The following is a 17,129-nucleotide window of genomic DNA, read 5'->3' as shown; positions in this document are numbered from 1 at the left end:
AGAATGTATTACATCTCAAATAATAAATGCATATCAGAGTTTATGTGTGTTGGTGTCCATTAAAACATGTCAGGGTTTGGCTGACATTCACAAACCACTAAGGATTTGACCTTGTAGTTTTTCATCATATAACTAAAACGGCCAATGACATTATAGTACCTTAACATGATTTAAATACACAGAATTGAACTGAAAGGAAATAAATACCCAATAAAAGGAAGACTTGAGAACATAAGTCAGGAAAGACAATATTTGAAAGCATTTTTATTAAATGAAGATACAGTGCAAAGTAGTTCACAAAACCTTAACATCATCATAAAATAGGCAATAATATGGAATGCCTATAGAATCAGGTGCAAGATTTGCTGGTTGGCGCACAGAGAATTTAGGAAACCAGAATTTGGGATCCCTGGATATTTATTATTTACTGGGCAAATGGCCACTAATCCCACCCTTCACAAGAGACAGTTTATTGGAAAACTATCAAGTGAATTATATATCAGGTAATGCTAATGAAAACAGATCTTAGCTCAGCTACATATATTCAAGATGTGTAAAGTCCCAAACTGGGCATATTCAAACAATTTGAGACACCTAATCTGGGCAAAATATGAAGAACAGACTCATTAGCAACAGCAGTGGTATAGCTAGAAATATTTTCACTTTATTTATATTTTGCAGTGACTGGCACTTTAAGGGCGGAACGCTGTGAGATGATCTTCCAACACCGAACTGGGTCTCGAAAGCAAGTTGTGTATTAGTGTTGGGAGAACACTAATGTATGCAAGACGGCTGATCAGCACATCATTTGCAGTGGCACACAATCCCCTCAAGATGTGCAGGTGTTATTACCCAATTTGATCGAATAATATTTATCGAATGGTACATCTGACTGAATTCGACCAGTACCATTCGATCGATTTGATTGAATTAAATTGGGTAATGAATGCCAAACATGGGCAGTGGGGGTTGCGGGGGTATCCCCCGCTCCTCATGTTCAGTATTTTTGGCCTTGTGGGTTCCTGAAGATTGGAGGCGGGCAACAAAAAAAAAAGAAAAAACAAAAGGGGCCATTGTGCTGTCGAATCCGTCCCGCGTTAGAGGGACGGAACTGACACTGCAGGGTCAGGAGAGGCAGCGGATGTGGAAAAGGTAAGAGGGGGTGGAGGGATCTATAGTGGGGTGGGGGACATAGATTGGGTTAGTTTGGCTGCAGTAAAATTGTAGTCACAGCAAAATTGACTATGGTCAATTCCACCAAAAACAATTATCCCACGGTCAAACAACACAGATCCATGCAGGTCACCTTTGTGAATAAGGTGACAAGATAATTCCCTAAAACACGGAAACCTCAAACCTGACAACATGCACCATTAAACTAAACACAAGCACACACAGAGCACCCAGCCACAACCATAGATCAACACCACATGACGGCTACCAACCAGAAAATTCGCCATGGCTCAGTGACAGTTTTTTCCAAACTGAACTTGCCAACAGCACATCAAAGCTCCCTTGCTCTTCTCCCTCTCAATCACACTAAAAACCCCTCAAACCCTCTTCCTTTATAGATCTGCCAGAGCACCAAGAGACCACACATGTGCTAGCAGTGCACGGTACAAGACCACATAACATAACATATAAAAAAAGTGCATGCACTGCACAATTTGTGATGCCAGATTTTTTCAGAATTGGGCCCATGTTGTTCATTTTAGCACTCGTTTTGATTAATTTCTCTCTTTACTTGTGTTCCCGCATGAGATGCTGGGTCTGCATGGGAACAGTAAAGATGTTTAGAGGACTGCCATTAAGAATTACTTGATATCTTCATATTCTCAATGAAAATATGTACTAAAACATGAGATTTGGTTAGTGAAGTTAGGTTTGGTTGCTTCGCAGTAATTTCCTGTCGGAGCAGGAATCTGGGTCTGATGGCACCCCCACTCAGGATATAAATGGATGCACTTTGGATGGTAGAGAAGGAGGTTGTATCCTTCTGACCGCTCTGCCAGAGTGAGGTTCTTCCTAACACACATTTCATATTGTCTTCCAGCTGCAGATGCCCTTTGCATGTGGCGCACACATCATGTTCTGCTGCTGGTTCCCGGAGACACCACCTTCAAGGATGCACTGGTTAGGGTTAGACGCACACGGCGCCTCAGCACAACGGATGATCTAGCGCAGAGAAGGAGACAAAATAGGAGCTTTTTAACACAGTGAAATAAGAATCGCTCTGTAGGAACGGCAAAGAAATTAATTTTCATAATTATTCTTCGACTGAAAAATAAGATTGCTGTCTATGATGAAGTGGGGCTATATCGTAGGTATAACAAGACTTTCCATATTCACCAGGCCATTATTTACCTCAAGCTTCCTCCCTTATTTTTTACTATGTGTGTCTTTATAGCTTTTGCAGTGCAAAGCTCCATCCATATAACAAGTGGAGGTTAAATTATTTCCCATGCGTGAAAATTTTCCGTAGCCTCAAAAAGATGCCTGGGAATTGCAAAGGGGGAGAGAAGGTGAGCGGTGGTATGCTTGCATTCTCACCACCCTTGTGCAAGAATACAAAGAAGGGTCTTCAGTAAAAACGTGTTGTGCACAATTGTCCCCCATTGGGCTGCAGCATCGTGAACTACTACTGTCCCACATGCATTTCAATCCCTCAAACAGGCAAGCAAATGCATTTTTACAAACGAAAACGTATTGAAAAATACATGATTGGCAGGACTGTACTAATATTTGACTTTAATCTTGTACTAAAACATGATATTTTTCTGACTCATTTCTACCCCTTAACATGCGGTATTTAGAAAATAGATTTCCAATATGTTGCATGGGATAAATACTTCAAATCTCGGTTGCTACAGGAGGCATTTAACATCCCACCTGCTTTTGAAAATACGAGCATCCTCACACTGAGCCCCTTCAGTCTGTACTGAGCAATGAGCAGCTTCAGTAAAGATTCTACTCAGGATGGATTTGATTTGCTTAATCTGCTGGTTCAGCTCTCATGACGCACTTCTTTTGCCCTTCCCACTGACATGCCTGCTCTTAGGCATGTCCCTCTTCCCATTCCTCCTGACTTCATCTACCCCGTTCACTTCCCTTTTCCAATTATTTCTCTTTTTTGTTCAACAATGGATAGTGTTTTCAGGCACACTCACCTCACATCCACACCCTTTGGCATAGGCGTTCTGCATGCCTGCAATCTGCTTGGCGGGCATCTCACTTAGGAGCTTGACAAAGCTGCATAGGCCCAAAGACGCGTGACCATCACTGCTGGAAACTGCAAAGCAAAAAAAAAGGTCAAATATTCCACTAGCATCAGCCATCAAGCCTGTACATATTGCACTATCTCGTGAGAAATGTTCACATAATCTCTTCAATTTACTACGTCAGGGTTAGGCAACCTGTCACCCTCCAGATGTTTTGGCCCAAAACACCCTTCAACCGACTAACTATGCTTGCAGTGCCTGTTGGGAATTGTAGGCCAAACCTTCTGGAGGGCGACATGTTGCTTATCTGCCACCAACAGTACTTTGCTGCTGTATAAAATGCTGAGCCCGACTCTGGCACTGTCCTGGTGTAAAACACTCCGCTGCCCTTGATATAGGTTTGCGCTATAAATAATAAAATAAAAATATAATTAGAGAAGGTGCATATTCATGTTTTGCGAAAACCCATTGTGTAAGACATTTTTCAATGGTTAGAACTGTACAGACCCACTCTATGGGAAGAAGCCTGTTTGTAGCAGTAAATGGGTGGAATTCCGAATGTGTCTGTTTTTGGTTCCTGTCTAATGCTTCACTGACATCTGCTTAGACAGAAGACTAATGTAATAGGAGATAGGGCTATTAGGTGCAACAGACAATTTAGCCATTGTTGTTCTATGTGCCTTCACTGCATCTTTCAGGCTTCGGCCACCCTGCATATGTTTGGCATACCTAATGTCTCCCTGCCTTGTCTGCTTTTCCCAAAGCAGTTTCAGCGACAGAGATTGAGGGATTGAGGAAGGTGACAGGCGGGGCAGGCAAAAGCCGGAACATGGTGCTCCTCCCCAACAGGATGGGGGCAGGGAGGTGCCCCAGATCTGGTGATCCGCCAAGAGTCAGGCATAAGGGACAGGAATCCAGGGAATTGTTCTCCTGTAGGCATCCACATTGGGAGTCTCTTTTTCCTCCTGCTCACCACATCCTGGTGTGATGAGGATAACGGGAGAAACAGGTTTAGCATTCCTTGCTGAATGGCTTGCACAATGCCCTCTCCTTTCATAAAATCATGGAGCAAGGTTACATACTGCAAGTTAGTCTCCAAATCCATGTCATTGCACTGACCTATGGATGCTAAAGCTTTTTGCTCCTGTCTCTGCAAAGAAATGTGAAAACAACTGTGGAGAAAACCACTGTGTTCCGGCTCCCCTGAAAAGTGGCGTTTCTATGGCAAAGTGTTCACACAGAGGGAAACCACAAAGAGGGAGAGAGAGCAGTGTGCAGTTGGCAGGCCGGTGGCCAGCATGTATTGATAGGCTGCTGGCGGGCTGGCAAGTGGAGGGAAAGCTGTGCAGTGGGCAGAAGCAAGGCGGAGGGGCCGTTGCATGGGTCACATGCAGAAGTAGAAAGCAATTGCGGTTTGAACCCTTCCAACTCGCACCAGGTATCAGGAATGAGAATGAGAGCGTGTTCTCTCTTAGTAATAACTCAGAAATACATCACTGGTTGTGATGTCCAACAAGTATTTTAATTGCATAGCCGATACTCATTTCGACCCTCAGGGGTCATTTTCAAGGCAATTTGGTTATGAAGCTGGACAGCTGTTCCTGAGCTGGGTTTAGGGATGTCCCCAGTTATATGGCAGGTGGTTATACCACAAGGTTTGTGGATGCTGTATCGCCTGAAGGGCCATATGAGGCACGATCAGATCGCCGGGGAGTGGGGAGTGGGAACTTGCTGCCTCCTACCCTGTGTGGCTATGCACATAACAAAAGGAGAAATATGTATTGGAAATGCTGTTTGGCTCTGAAGACTACATCATTACCCAGAACCCTCAGCAGCACTTCTGTGTGCCATTGATTTTATAAAAAGACATGCTATGCCCTTCCCGGTTGCAGGTGATTGACGATCACAGCAAGGGCAGGACACGAATTTCTTCACTTGCACATTTTTTACACTTCCAGCATCTGAGACACATGGCTTTGACCTGCCTCTTCCATGGGTTCAGCATTTGCACATCAGTGCTGCAAGAGGGTGCCCAAGTGCGCTTCCCCACTTCCTGGCATTATATCCACCACAGCACGGAGTGGAGTCCAAGAAGAAATGGCATGGAACGAGTCTCTGCTTGCATTAGCCGTCTCACTCAGGGCCAACCATGCAAACCTCGCCTGAAGGCAACCAGCCGGGAAATCTGCACTATGTGTTCCTTGGCCCAAAGATAAGTAACCACCAGGGGTCAAATCATCAAAGATTTGCACGGGAGCAAAAAAGTGGAGCAAATGAATTTAGCACCAATTTGTCTGCTCTGATAATAAAGAATGGAGCAAAAAGGTATAGCCCCAATTGTTATTATCTCAGCATGTTTTCACCGGGGGAAATCGGCACACGCTGTTTAATTTGCTATGTTTGCTGCGTAGCATTGAAAGAAATGTAGTAGACACCTTTGGTTGCATTTTATGCAGCAAATATAGTGCAAAAACAGCCTGATTAAAGTTTGCCCTAGTGCACACGATTTTAGATAATACGGATGTGACGAAATCTGCTTGCTCCATTTTGCATTATCAAAGCATCTGCTCACTGTTTAGCACCAGTGCAAATCTTTGATAATCTGGCCTCAGTCTGCAAACGTAAAAGGGTAACAATAGCACGGTGAACCATACAACAGTGTGTGTTTATTTCTTGTCATAGATTATTAAATCCAGGACTCGCTTTTAAAGGAACAGGTGGTGTTTAAAGTCAATTAGATAAAACAAGGCGAACCGACTAATTTATGAACTGCTCAAAGGACCGCACTTCTGCCATGTATTGTTTGTAACACGTCATCATCATAATTACTTTATTTCGGTATGTAACCATAAAAGTACATAAAGAAGCTGTGCATAAAATGAAATCATTAAAGCATACAATTAATATACATGTCCTTAACCATCCACAAAACAATGGGCACATCTTTCTCACTACAAGTGCAAATCCTGATCATTATAAAATTGATAAGATTCTGCTACATAAATTAATATTAGTTTTACTTTTCATTTGTGCTACATTTTCCATATAAACAAAATAATTACACTCGTGATGTATACCTAAAAAACTACAGTAGACTCGCTATGCTGAGGGCTAATAATTGCTAGATTTTCTCTCCTCCAGGCCTTATCCAGATAGTAACAAACAGCAAAAGGAGATTTATTGCATTTGCCCTTTGACACAAGTCTTCTCTTTTAATCAAGCATTGAATACCTCTATTTAATAGGCAATTTTTCAAATTTCTACATCTGATGTCACTGTGCTGTGGACATAAAAAGAGAAAATGTTGTAGGAATTCCAGTTTTCAGGACAAAAAGGGCATGTATCTGCCAGGTTCTTGGGCCACCTGGCTTTGACTTTGGCTATAGGATGTACCAAAATACAGAAAAAGAAAATCCTGAACACAAAATGCTGAATTTCAAAGTGAGCATATCCTCAAAATGATATGATATGTGTGGGGATTGGGTGGGTTGGGGTAATATAACATATGACAGAAGTATGGGGGCTGTAGGGGGTCTCCCCCTGCATTTAATTGCAGTGCCACGTGTGGGGAGAAATAAATCGACATTTTCTTCTGGATTTATTTTCATAGTAATCACACAGATCCTAGTATATCTAGGCACATTTTTAAAACTAAAGGTCTCTTGAATGGGCTCTCGATATGTCACAGGTAATCTTCCATTAAATGTTTTTTTTTAAAAGAAATATCTGTATCCCATAGATGAATCCAAACATTTGGTTATATATTGGCCTATTAGAAAGTCCATGGGTGCGTCGATAACAGTTTGTCTGGTATTCCCATTAATGACCTCTGGTGAAAACCAGTGATATTCTCGTTTGAGAAAATGGAGATTCATTTAAATGTGTCTAAGCCATTTACAGGAAAGAACATTCTGGTAAGAAAGGATATTTTTTAGACCAGCCCTGAATTTTGAGGAGTCCCAAGACCAGATGCATATAGGTTTGAAAGCAATCTGGTTGCTGATGCATGTCACACTGTTAAGATGGATTTCTGAACTCTGTCCTGGAGGGGCAGAGGTTCAGAAGGCCAGCCTAGTGTCTTGGAACAGAGTAACCTCTGGACAAGCCAGACCAATCAAGGTAGCGATCGCAGCGGTCAAGACTAGGTCTCAAGAGGGGTGAGGGTGACAGAAAGCCCGCAATGAGCACACAAAGCAGGGACACTTACAAATCACTCCAAGCAGGTGTTATATTAAAAATATAGACACATTTATTACAAGGCCTCTGTAACATTGACCATAGTAAAGAATCACGGTAAAACTCAAGTAAACCAACACATCACAATCAAATACAATATATATACAATACCGAAGGGTCTAAAGAGTTAGAAGCACGAAATATACAGACCACCTAGATGGGGAGGAAAACAGGCAGTGCAAGTAATCGTTAGACCCAGTTCGCCTTCAGAGGACACCTAACTAGAAGGAAGTCCGAGCCCTACGAAGAGTGGAGCCTTGTGCTCAAAAGTACCTGCACACGCTGGTGCCAACGGGCCAAGGGGAGTTTCTTCAAGGAAATGAGGCAGTTCAGAGCGGTGAACAAAGGAGTGCGAACAGATCTCCGCTACTCAAGTGTGGCCTCCACTTGTGGGCAGAAGCAGAGCGCAAGTGCGAAAAAGGCGTGCTGTTTAACACAGCGAGGAAAAGCTACAGGCTACTGCAGGAGGGCGACCGGTTCCTAGTGTTGCTACTCACCGGTCCCCGATGCAGGCAGACCCAGGCTTCTCCGTGTCAGTTTCAGTGCTGGCAGGTTCAGATACAAGCAGGGGGCGTCTCGGCGTTGTGTAGATTCCGCGGCAGCAGAAGTTAGAGTTGAGGATGTCCCAAACACAGCGAACCCGCACAGTTTGTTACCACAGCAGGGCAACGAAGCGGCCGTGTGTATTTCAGCCCAATGCACACTTCTCACCTCAGACCTGGGAATGCCAAGTGTACGAATCGTGTGAGAGTGCTAAGGACTCGGAATACAACACAACCTGACGGCGGTAACAGAGCAAGACTCCTGTGTAGGCTGGTCAGTCTGCTGGATGGCCCAGGGACGCTTCCGAAGGGTTACGTGCAGGAGATGATGAAGATGCCGAGTATAGTTGTTCCCACTATTCCAAAGAGTCGAAGTACCAGTAGAGGCCTTCTCGTTCGATCAGGGGCAGAATGGTCTCACAGGGCGACAGGAGTGCAGATGAGCAGTCCTTCAGCGGGTCACCAGTGATTCCTCAGTTCAGCCTCGTAGTTGCAGTATACTTGGCTCCTATATCCCTTGTTCATGAGAACTCAGGAGATCGACATGGTAGTGGTGTTTCCAGCCTCCTCTTATCCAGGGTTCCCTTCGCGCCAAAACGGAGAGGACCCAATGGGAGATCTGCTCACAAAACACTCACACCATACATGGACCTATCACGGACCACTGTGATCCCAGGCGTTCAAGACACACTAGACTCTCTGGCACCCAGGATGTGTATTGGGACCAGACATCCCAGCCCACATCCTGGAGGCACACACAAGGCCTGTAGAAGCCTGCGAAAGCATCTGTGTTTCGCGGGAAATTATATGCCTAAATAAGGAAGGCCCCATGTCGGCTCGACCTGCGGAAGGTGAGGGGGCAAGACGGTCAGCGGACAGGACAAAGAGCCTCGTGGTCTGGCCATTTTGGAAGCCAGGCCACCATTTTGGGCTAAGCGCGAGAAACGCACTTAAACAGCCAAAAGGAGCTCAAAACACAAAGAAACGATCGCTGCCACTACAATCCAAAGAGAGTGTCTAGGGCCTGTAGAGTGACTAGAGACCCAAGAGAGCAGTAACTTAGCTTACAGTGCCCTCCTGTGTCATATTGCGTGAAAGCTGCAACATGAGAAATGAACTACGGAAAACAACGTTTCCCGGTACTGACTGTCTTAAGGGCATGTCAGTTTCCCCGTAAGAATGGGGCGAAAGCCCAGAGGAGTGCGGCAGAAGGCTGCGCTTCTCTGGCAAAGTCTAGATCAGGGTGTAAAACAACAGCAAAAAGTTTGGGGGTTGCCACATGGAAGGAAAATTATCTACAATTTGAAATCTTTACTAACACTCGCCCCTCCCAGAACTAATCCACCCCTGGATGAGTCTCTTGTTCAGGTCGGTTAAACATTCTGGACAACCCATCAGCATTGCTATGTTGGACACCTGGCCTATGTTCAATAGTGAAGTCAAAGCCTTGGAGGCTTATGGACCACCTAAGCAACTTTGGATTCTCTCCCTTCATGTTCATCAGGCACTTTAAGGGCTTATGCTCAGTTTGCACAGTGAAGTGGGTCCCATAGAGGTAGGGCCTCAGCTTCCGTAGGGCCCATACAACAGAGAAACATTCTTTCTCCACTGTGGACCATCTGAGCTCTCTGTCCTTAAGCTGGCGACTAATGAAACCAATAGGGTGTTCCTTACCCTTCTCATCTACTTGCGATAGTACAGCTCCTATTCCAGTGTCAGAGGTGTCTGTCTGCACAAAAAAAGGTCTTTGATAATCAGGGGCCCTGAGGACAGGGGCTTGGCACAAGGAGTCTTTTAAGCCGTTGAAGGCCTTCTCACATTCGTTGGTCCAAGTTACCTTCTTGGGTTTCTTCGGAGTGGTGAGGGCAGTCACAGGGGCAGCTATGGTACCATAGTCTGCCATGAAGTTGCGGTAATACCCCGTGAGTCCTAAGAAGGCTCTCACTTGGGTCTGTGTAGTGGGGGTAGGCCAGTCTTGTACTTCTTGTACTTTACTGGGTAGAGGCTGTATCCTCCATCCACCTACTTTATGTCCAAGGTAAACCACTGAGCCTTGTCTAATCTGGCATTTACTAGCCTTTATGGTCAAGTGTGCTTTCTGAAGAGCCTGTAGCACAATCCCGAGGTGTTTCTTATGGTCTTCCCAGGTGGCACTGAAAACTGCTATATCATCCAGATATGCAAGACAGAATTCATCCAACCCATTCAACACATGATTCACAAGCCTCTGGAAAGTGGCAGGTGCATTCTTCAACCCGAACGGCATTACCCTGAATTGGTAAAGGCCGTCTGGAGTGGAAAATGCTGTCTTCTCCTTGGCATGTTCTGCTAAGGCTATTTGCCAATAGCCCGCAGTGAGGTCAAACGTGCTGAGGTACTTGGAGGCACCCAAGGTATCCACCAGCTCATCTGTTCGAGGCAAGGGGTGTGCATCTGTCTTGGTGACAGCATTCAGTGCCCTGTAATCCATGCAGAACCTCAGTTCAGAAGGGCCTGCTTTTGGAACCAAAACCACAGGGCTGGACCAAGGACTACTAGCTGGTTCAATCACCCCAAGATCTAACATTTTGTTGAGCTCTGTCTTAATGTAAAAACATATTTTGTCTGACATCCTGTATCCTCTACTTTTGGTAGGAACGCTGTCTCCTGTGTCTATGTTATGTTTGCACCAAGGAGTCAAACCAGGGGACTGCGAAAACAGGGGGGAAAATTGCCTAAGCAAACTTTTCAACTCAGCTTGCTGATCAGAAGTCAGGTGAGGGGCCACTCAGACACCCTCAAAGGAGCTATCTGAAGGACCGCTTTGGAACAGGTCGGGGAGAGGTTTAGACTCCTCTTCCTCAACATCTGAAGCCAGTAGCAGTGCTGCGATTTCGACTCTTTGGACAAAAGCATTCAGCCTATTTATGTGGAACACTTTTGGAGCCTGTCCAGGCCTTCCAAGGTCCACTAAATAGTTAACCTCACCCAGGGGCTCCACCACTCTGTAAGGGCCTGACAATTTATCCTGTAAAGCTCTAGGCCTTATGGGATTCATGATCAGGACTTGCTGACCAGGTGTAAAGTTGATGAGGGAAGCTTTCTGGTCGTACCAATGTTTCACCAGCGCTTGTCCTGCCTTCAATTTATCACTAGCCAGACCCATCAGAAGTACCATCCGTTTTCTGAGCCCTAGCACATAGTCTACTACATTGGTAGTAATAGGGGGAGTGGGCATCTCCCATCCCTCCTTGACGATGGCTAAGGGTCCCCGTACAGGGTGACCAAACAGAAGTTCGAAGGGGCTGAAGCCAACACCCTCCTGTGGTACCTCTCGGTAGGCAAACAGTAAGCATGGTAAAAGAAGATCCCATTTTCTTCTCTGAGGTTCTTCCAGAGCCCCAATCATGCTCTTTAATGTTCTGTTGAAACATTCCACCAGACCATTGGTCTGGGGGTGGTATGCAGAAGAGAATTTGTAGGTAACCCCACATGCTTTCCACATAGCCTGCATATACTTTGACATAAAGTTGCTGCCTCTGTCAGACACAACTTTTTTAGGGAAGCCAACCCTAGCAAAAATGCCAAGTAACGCTTTTGCAAATGAATTGGCAGTTACAGTTTTCAATGGGATGGCCTCAGGATATCTGGTAGCATAGTCGACTAGCACCAGGATAAACCTATTGCCTGAGGATGTTTGCGGGTCAAGGGGACAAACAATGTCGATCCCTACCCTTTCAAATGGTATTCCCACAACTGGGAGTGGTACCAATGGAGCTTGGATTGTTGAGCCACTCTTACCAGAGAACTGGCAGGAGGCACAACTCCTGCAGTGACTTTCTACTTGCACCCCCATCTTGGGCCAGTAGAAGTGCATGGATAACCTTTGCTTGGTCCTCTTAATACCAAGGTGACCAGCAAGGGGCAATTCATGCGCCAGCTGCAGGAGGAAGGGTCTTACAGTAAGAGGAACCACCAACCTCCTATGGTCTCCTTCTGTAGACTAGTTGGGCTCACTATATAGGAGTCCACATTCCCAATAAATCTGATGCTTCCCAGGAGGTTCACCCCCAAGCTGGGAGCAGGCTTGTCTCCTTAGGCCTTCCAGAGATGGGCACTCACGTTGGCCTTTACTGAATTCTTCCCTGTCAGGACCACCTTCTACTAACAAGTCTTTTAGTTCAGGATGGTCATTTGGGTCAAATACTTCAGGCATCGCCACCTCCTCGTCAGGTCCGGGCGATTGACCAACTTCCTCCACCGCAGTGGTAGGTGAGTTCGGGGAATATTCTCTTTCCCTCGTTTTGATTTTCTTACTCCTTTAGCCTTGGGTTTCCCCTTTGGCTGTGGCAGCGCATTGGTCTTGGCCAATGCTGCCCCTGTTTGAGACCGTGTGCAGGGTCTGTCAGCAGTGTCTCCCACGAGCCCTAAAGCTCTGAGATCGTTGCCCAACAAGACCTTTCCTGGGATGTTTCTCTGAATGCTCACTGGAATCCTGACTGCTGTACCATTTAAAGTAAGATTTACAGGTATTACTGGAAACATGCGAGGTGGGCCGTCAGCCAACTTAGTGGGCATCAGAGTAGCTATGGCAACTTCCTCTGAGTCTACCAAGAAAGAATCCACTACAGTTCGACTGCACCCACTATCCCTAAGAGCTGGAGTATCTACTCCATTGATTAGCACACTGTCTTTAAAGTAGTGCTTGGAGTTATCTGGAATCCTAGCATAAGTCTCTGCGACTTTAGGCTCCCAGGAACCAAGGGAAACTAAAACTACCTCAGCTTCTATCCCACTGGGCAAGGAGTCTGAGGAGAAGGATGCTCCTGTAATCTCTTCTTCCTCGTAGGAGGAGAAGGCCAGATTAGTGGAGTGGACCCCCAAAGGTTTAACCTTACACCGGGGATCTCCCTTCACATGTTCAGTCGCTCCACAAGCAAACCAAGATCCATTGGGTCTGTTTACATAGGGAGGCTTACTATAACCAGAGTTCTGTTCGGAGGCTGACCTCCACTACCCTGTGAGTTCTCTTGTGTCTTACCCTTATTTTTCTTTTTGTGGCCCTTTTGAGAAGAAGATTTATCAGATTCTCCACCCTCCTTATCTTTGGACTTTTTCCCTTCCTCCTGCTTACCAGGATGAGTTTTGTCCTTATGGGACACTCGATGTGACACCCATAAATCTGCTGCAATGGCAAGTTTCTTTGGATCTATCTCCTTAGAATCAGCCAAATGCTGCTTAAGCTTCGGGGAAGAAGATGCAAAAATATGTTCCAGCATGACAAGACTTATCATGCCTTCAAACTTAGAAACCTTATAACCTTCGACCCAGCCAGTCAAGTTTTTTAAGGATTCGGTTAAATAAGATACCCAAGTACCACCTTGTTTTTTCTTATACTCTCAGAATCGTTTTAAATATTGGGCAGGAGTTTTCCAAACTTTAAAATGAGAGTTTGCTTCAATTTTGCAAAATCTGCTCGCTCAGCCTTCGACATTTCCATAATAGCACTACAGCCAGAATGGGGCAGTCTGCTGAGTAACCAGGCAATCTTTTCAGCATTGTCAACTTGTTGAACTTCACGTGCATACTCAAATGTATTCAGCCAGTCCATAATGTCATTCTTTTCCTCATACACACTGAGCAGATCTTTTGGAAACCTTGGATGAGAGGAGGCCCCAGACCCATGTCCATGACCCTTGGATCCATTTGCAACCTGAAGCTTGGCCAGGTCCAACTGGTGATCCCTGTCTTTCTGTTTTTCTGCTTGTTCGATTTTTAGTTTGGCCATGTTGAAATCAAGCTCCTTCTGCCTTAACAGCAGTTCTTGCTTCTTGAATTCAAGAATGGCCTCCCCATCAACACTGGCAGAGGAAACATTAGACATCACATCCTCCCTGTCCTCATGGTCGCGGTGGACCAGTGCAGTGGCAGAACCGTCGGTTCTGCCAGTGAGAGCAGCCCCACCTCCTTCTGCACTGTCCTCGGAAGTTATAGCGTCAAGCTGCGCTTCTTGCCACGCCACGATTCTTTGGATCATATCCAATTTGGTGCCTTGAGAGGAGACACCTCTCTCAGCACACATCTTTTTCAATGTTTCGGATTTAGAAGCATTTAAAGTTAATGTGGGGATGCGCCTCGGCGCCGGCAGCCTATGTTGGCTACAGCGGCGATCGGGGGCCCTGAGAGCCGCGGGTCGGCTCCCTCGCTCTCGGCGGTCATGAGCACCGAGAGCGAGGAAGCGCGAGCCGCGGCTCGGAACTGCGGCGCGTCACAGCTGCGCTCACCTGACGGGAGACCCGATCCCGAAGGAGGGGGAACGAGGGCGCAGACACTCCACGGCAGCCTGGTGTGGGGGCGACCGGCCCTTCAGCGTGGCGTGCCCCGCGGCGGCCCCGGAGCGGGCTGCGGCCGGAAGGCACACAGAGCACGCCCATACACAACGCGATCGCGGCTGCGATCACGTGATCAGCTCCGACATTCCCCAGGTCTCGGGAAACAGGAAAAGGCGTACGCTAACACGGCAGCCTTTAAGGGAGGCGGGACAAACCCTCAGCAGCCAATAAGGCGTAAGCCAGGCAAAGCTGATGCTGATTGGTGGGGACTTAAACCTAGGGAACCCTTTAAAAGCGCGCCAAAAGAAACTGACAGGGTGCTCTCATTTTCCAGGAAAGAGAAGAGGACGAGGAACGGAGATCGGAGTGGTGGGCCTATCCGGATACCACGAGATAGGATAAAGCTGGGAACTGCTTCAAATCTACTTTGGAAGGGTCAATCACTGGTGAAGGAAACCAGAGGACGATACTCTTTGTTTTGTTAAGGACCCTTAACCATTAGAATAAAATATTGTTTTGGCATCCACCGTCTCCTGAAGTTTACATTATCACACTGGCGACGAAGGTGGGATTACTGACAACGTCATGGAGGCCCTAATCAAAACGCTATCGGAGGGACAGCAGCAGCTACAACAATTGATACAGCTGCAAACCCAACAGGCGGCTGCCGATAGACAAGCCTTCCAGCAGGCCATCCAGCTGCAGGGCAACATACAAACCACAACCCAGGACAAACAACACGAGACCATAGCCCGTCTCACTGATGTGGTGGCCAACGTCAGAAACCAACCATTGGTGCCATCAGCTCTACTCCAGAAATATAAGGAGGGGGAAGATCCTGCCTTCTTTTTTACCAGTTTTGAGAGGATCGCCAGGAATGCGCAATGGCCTCCCGACCGCTGGGGACAGTATGTCGCCCCCCTTCTATCCGGGGTGATGCAGGGTGCCTATCAGGCGGTTAACCCTAATGGCAGCACTCCCTACGGAGAAATCAAGGCCGCAGTCCTGGATCGTCTAGGCCTAGATGAAGAAGCGTACCGGATACAGCTGAGAGAGACCAGACTCAGGGTGGGGGAAAGCCCGCGCCAGCTATACTATCGTATAAAAGACTTGGTCGAAAAATGGCTGCTACCTCCCACCCCAGCGAATCAACCCGTCCTCGACAAAATCATCCTGGAGCAATTCATCGAAGCCCTACCAGGACAAATGCAGAGGTGGGTTAGACAGCACCACCGGCCCTCCTTGACTGAGGCGGTAGATATCGCCTCCGCATACCAGAAGGTGGGTCACCACAAGATACAACCAACAGGAATAACAGCCCGGATAGCAATCCCGATGTCCGACCCCCTGGCATTCCGGAGTGGTAGGACCCTACCCATGAGGTGGAGACACACCGACGACAGCTCCAGAAAACCGGAAGAAAAAAGACCAGGAGGTGAAGAGAGACACCCATTGGCAGCACCAGGATACAAGCAACCGCAATGCTACGAGTGCAATGAATGGGGCCATATAGCCAGGTTCTGCCCTAGAAGGAGACCAGCCGAACCGATGGACATCGGATACCTGAGCCCTGGGTCGGAGGAGAGCCTCCCGGGTCCCTATGTGGTGGACATCCGGGTGGATGGCAGACCATCGCGCGCTCTACTCGACAGCGGCAGCCGGCAGACCGCCATATCACCAACCGTGAGTAGCGCTCCCTATTTGTCTAATATAACAGTACCCATTAGATGTATCCATGGGGATGTAAAGCGGTATCCAATGAAGAATGTGGTGGTAGAACTAAATGACAAAACCACTCCCTTGAGGGCTGCCGTCCTACCGTGTCTGCCTGCCCCGGTAGTAATAGGGACCGACCTGCCTGGCTTTGAACAGGCCATAAATGTCCTGGAGGGAAAGAAAATTCCATGCGATCTCGACGTCCCAGCGTCAGACTCTGCTTCCCTGACCCCTATACCAGGACGGAAAAGACGAACCCGGATGGAATGGTGTCAGGCTAGTTACATGACCAGACCCATCGATTGGAATTTGGAGGAGAATGAAACCACCCTTAGAAGGGAGACCCTAACTGACCCAACCCTACGGATAGCACGAGAAAGGGCAACACAAGAGGGGGAACCCGATCTAAGTAAGGGACCAGGGTTCCTATTACGACGGGGTCTACTATATCGAAGATATAAGGGCGAGGATGAAGTCACCAAAGAGCAATTGGTGCTACCAAAAAACCATCGGAACATAGTTGTACAACTGGCCCACAACCATCCCTGTGGCGGCCATATGGCTTCCCTCAAGACCCAGCAGAACTTATTGAAACGGTTTTACTGGCCGGGCATATACGGGGAAGTGGCGCAGTTCTGTAAAAACTGCCCCACATGCCAATTGACCAGCGGTGCCCTACCAGCAAAGGCGCCACTACAGAAAATGCCTCTCATAACAGTTCCCTTCCAGAGAATAGGCATGGATATTGTCGGGCCCTTGGAACCCGCTAGCAGGGGGTATAGATATCTGTTAGTGATTGTCGACTATGCCACCCGATACCCGGAAGCGTTTCCCCTAAAGGGGACATCTGCCAGAGTTTTGTGTGATCAGCTTATTCCGTTTTTTGCACGAGTGGGTTTGCCTTCGGAAATAATCACAGACCAGGGTACGAATTTCATGTCCACCCTCCTACGGCAAATATGTGAGAACCTCCAGATCAAGCAAATGAGAACCTCAGTATACCATCCCCAGACCGATGGACTGGTGGAACGGTATAACCAGACCATCAAGAAAATGTTGAAGAGAGTGACAGGGCCGGACATGAAGAATTGGGATCGGGTATTGCC

The 17,129-nt window shown here is 47.0% G+C and overlaps 1 protein-coding gene across 1 annotated transcript in view; it reads right to left on the bottom strand.

The window, feature by feature from the left end:
* Window positions 1–236: 236 nt before the first annotated feature.
* LOC138569456 (metalloproteinase inhibitor 1-like) overlaps window positions 237–17,129 on the bottom strand; it is a 114,443-nt gene continuing 97,550 nt past the window's right edge. Inside the window, exons 5-6 of the mRNA XM_069647437.1 lie at window positions 3,168–3,289; window positions 237–2,175 (exon numbers count right to left, since the gene is read on the bottom strand). Coding sequence (XP_069503538.1) covers window positions 2,038–2,175; window positions 3,168–3,289 — 260 coding nt within the window. The 3' untranslated portion in view covers window positions 237–2,037. The remainder of the gene's footprint in view (window positions 2,176–3,167; window positions 3,290–17,129) is intronic.

Source organism: Ambystoma mexicanum, chromosome 2q (genome assembly GCF_040938575.1).
Source record: "Ambystoma mexicanum isolate Mex_15411 chromosome 2q, UKY_AmexF1_1, whole genome shotgun sequence".
NCBI classification, from domain to species: domain Eukaryota; kingdom Metazoa; phylum Chordata; class Amphibia; order Caudata; family Ambystomatidae; genus Ambystoma; species Ambystoma mexicanum.
Note: the sequence above shows the minus strand (reverse complement) of the source record. Positions and strands in the feature narration are given on the sequence as shown.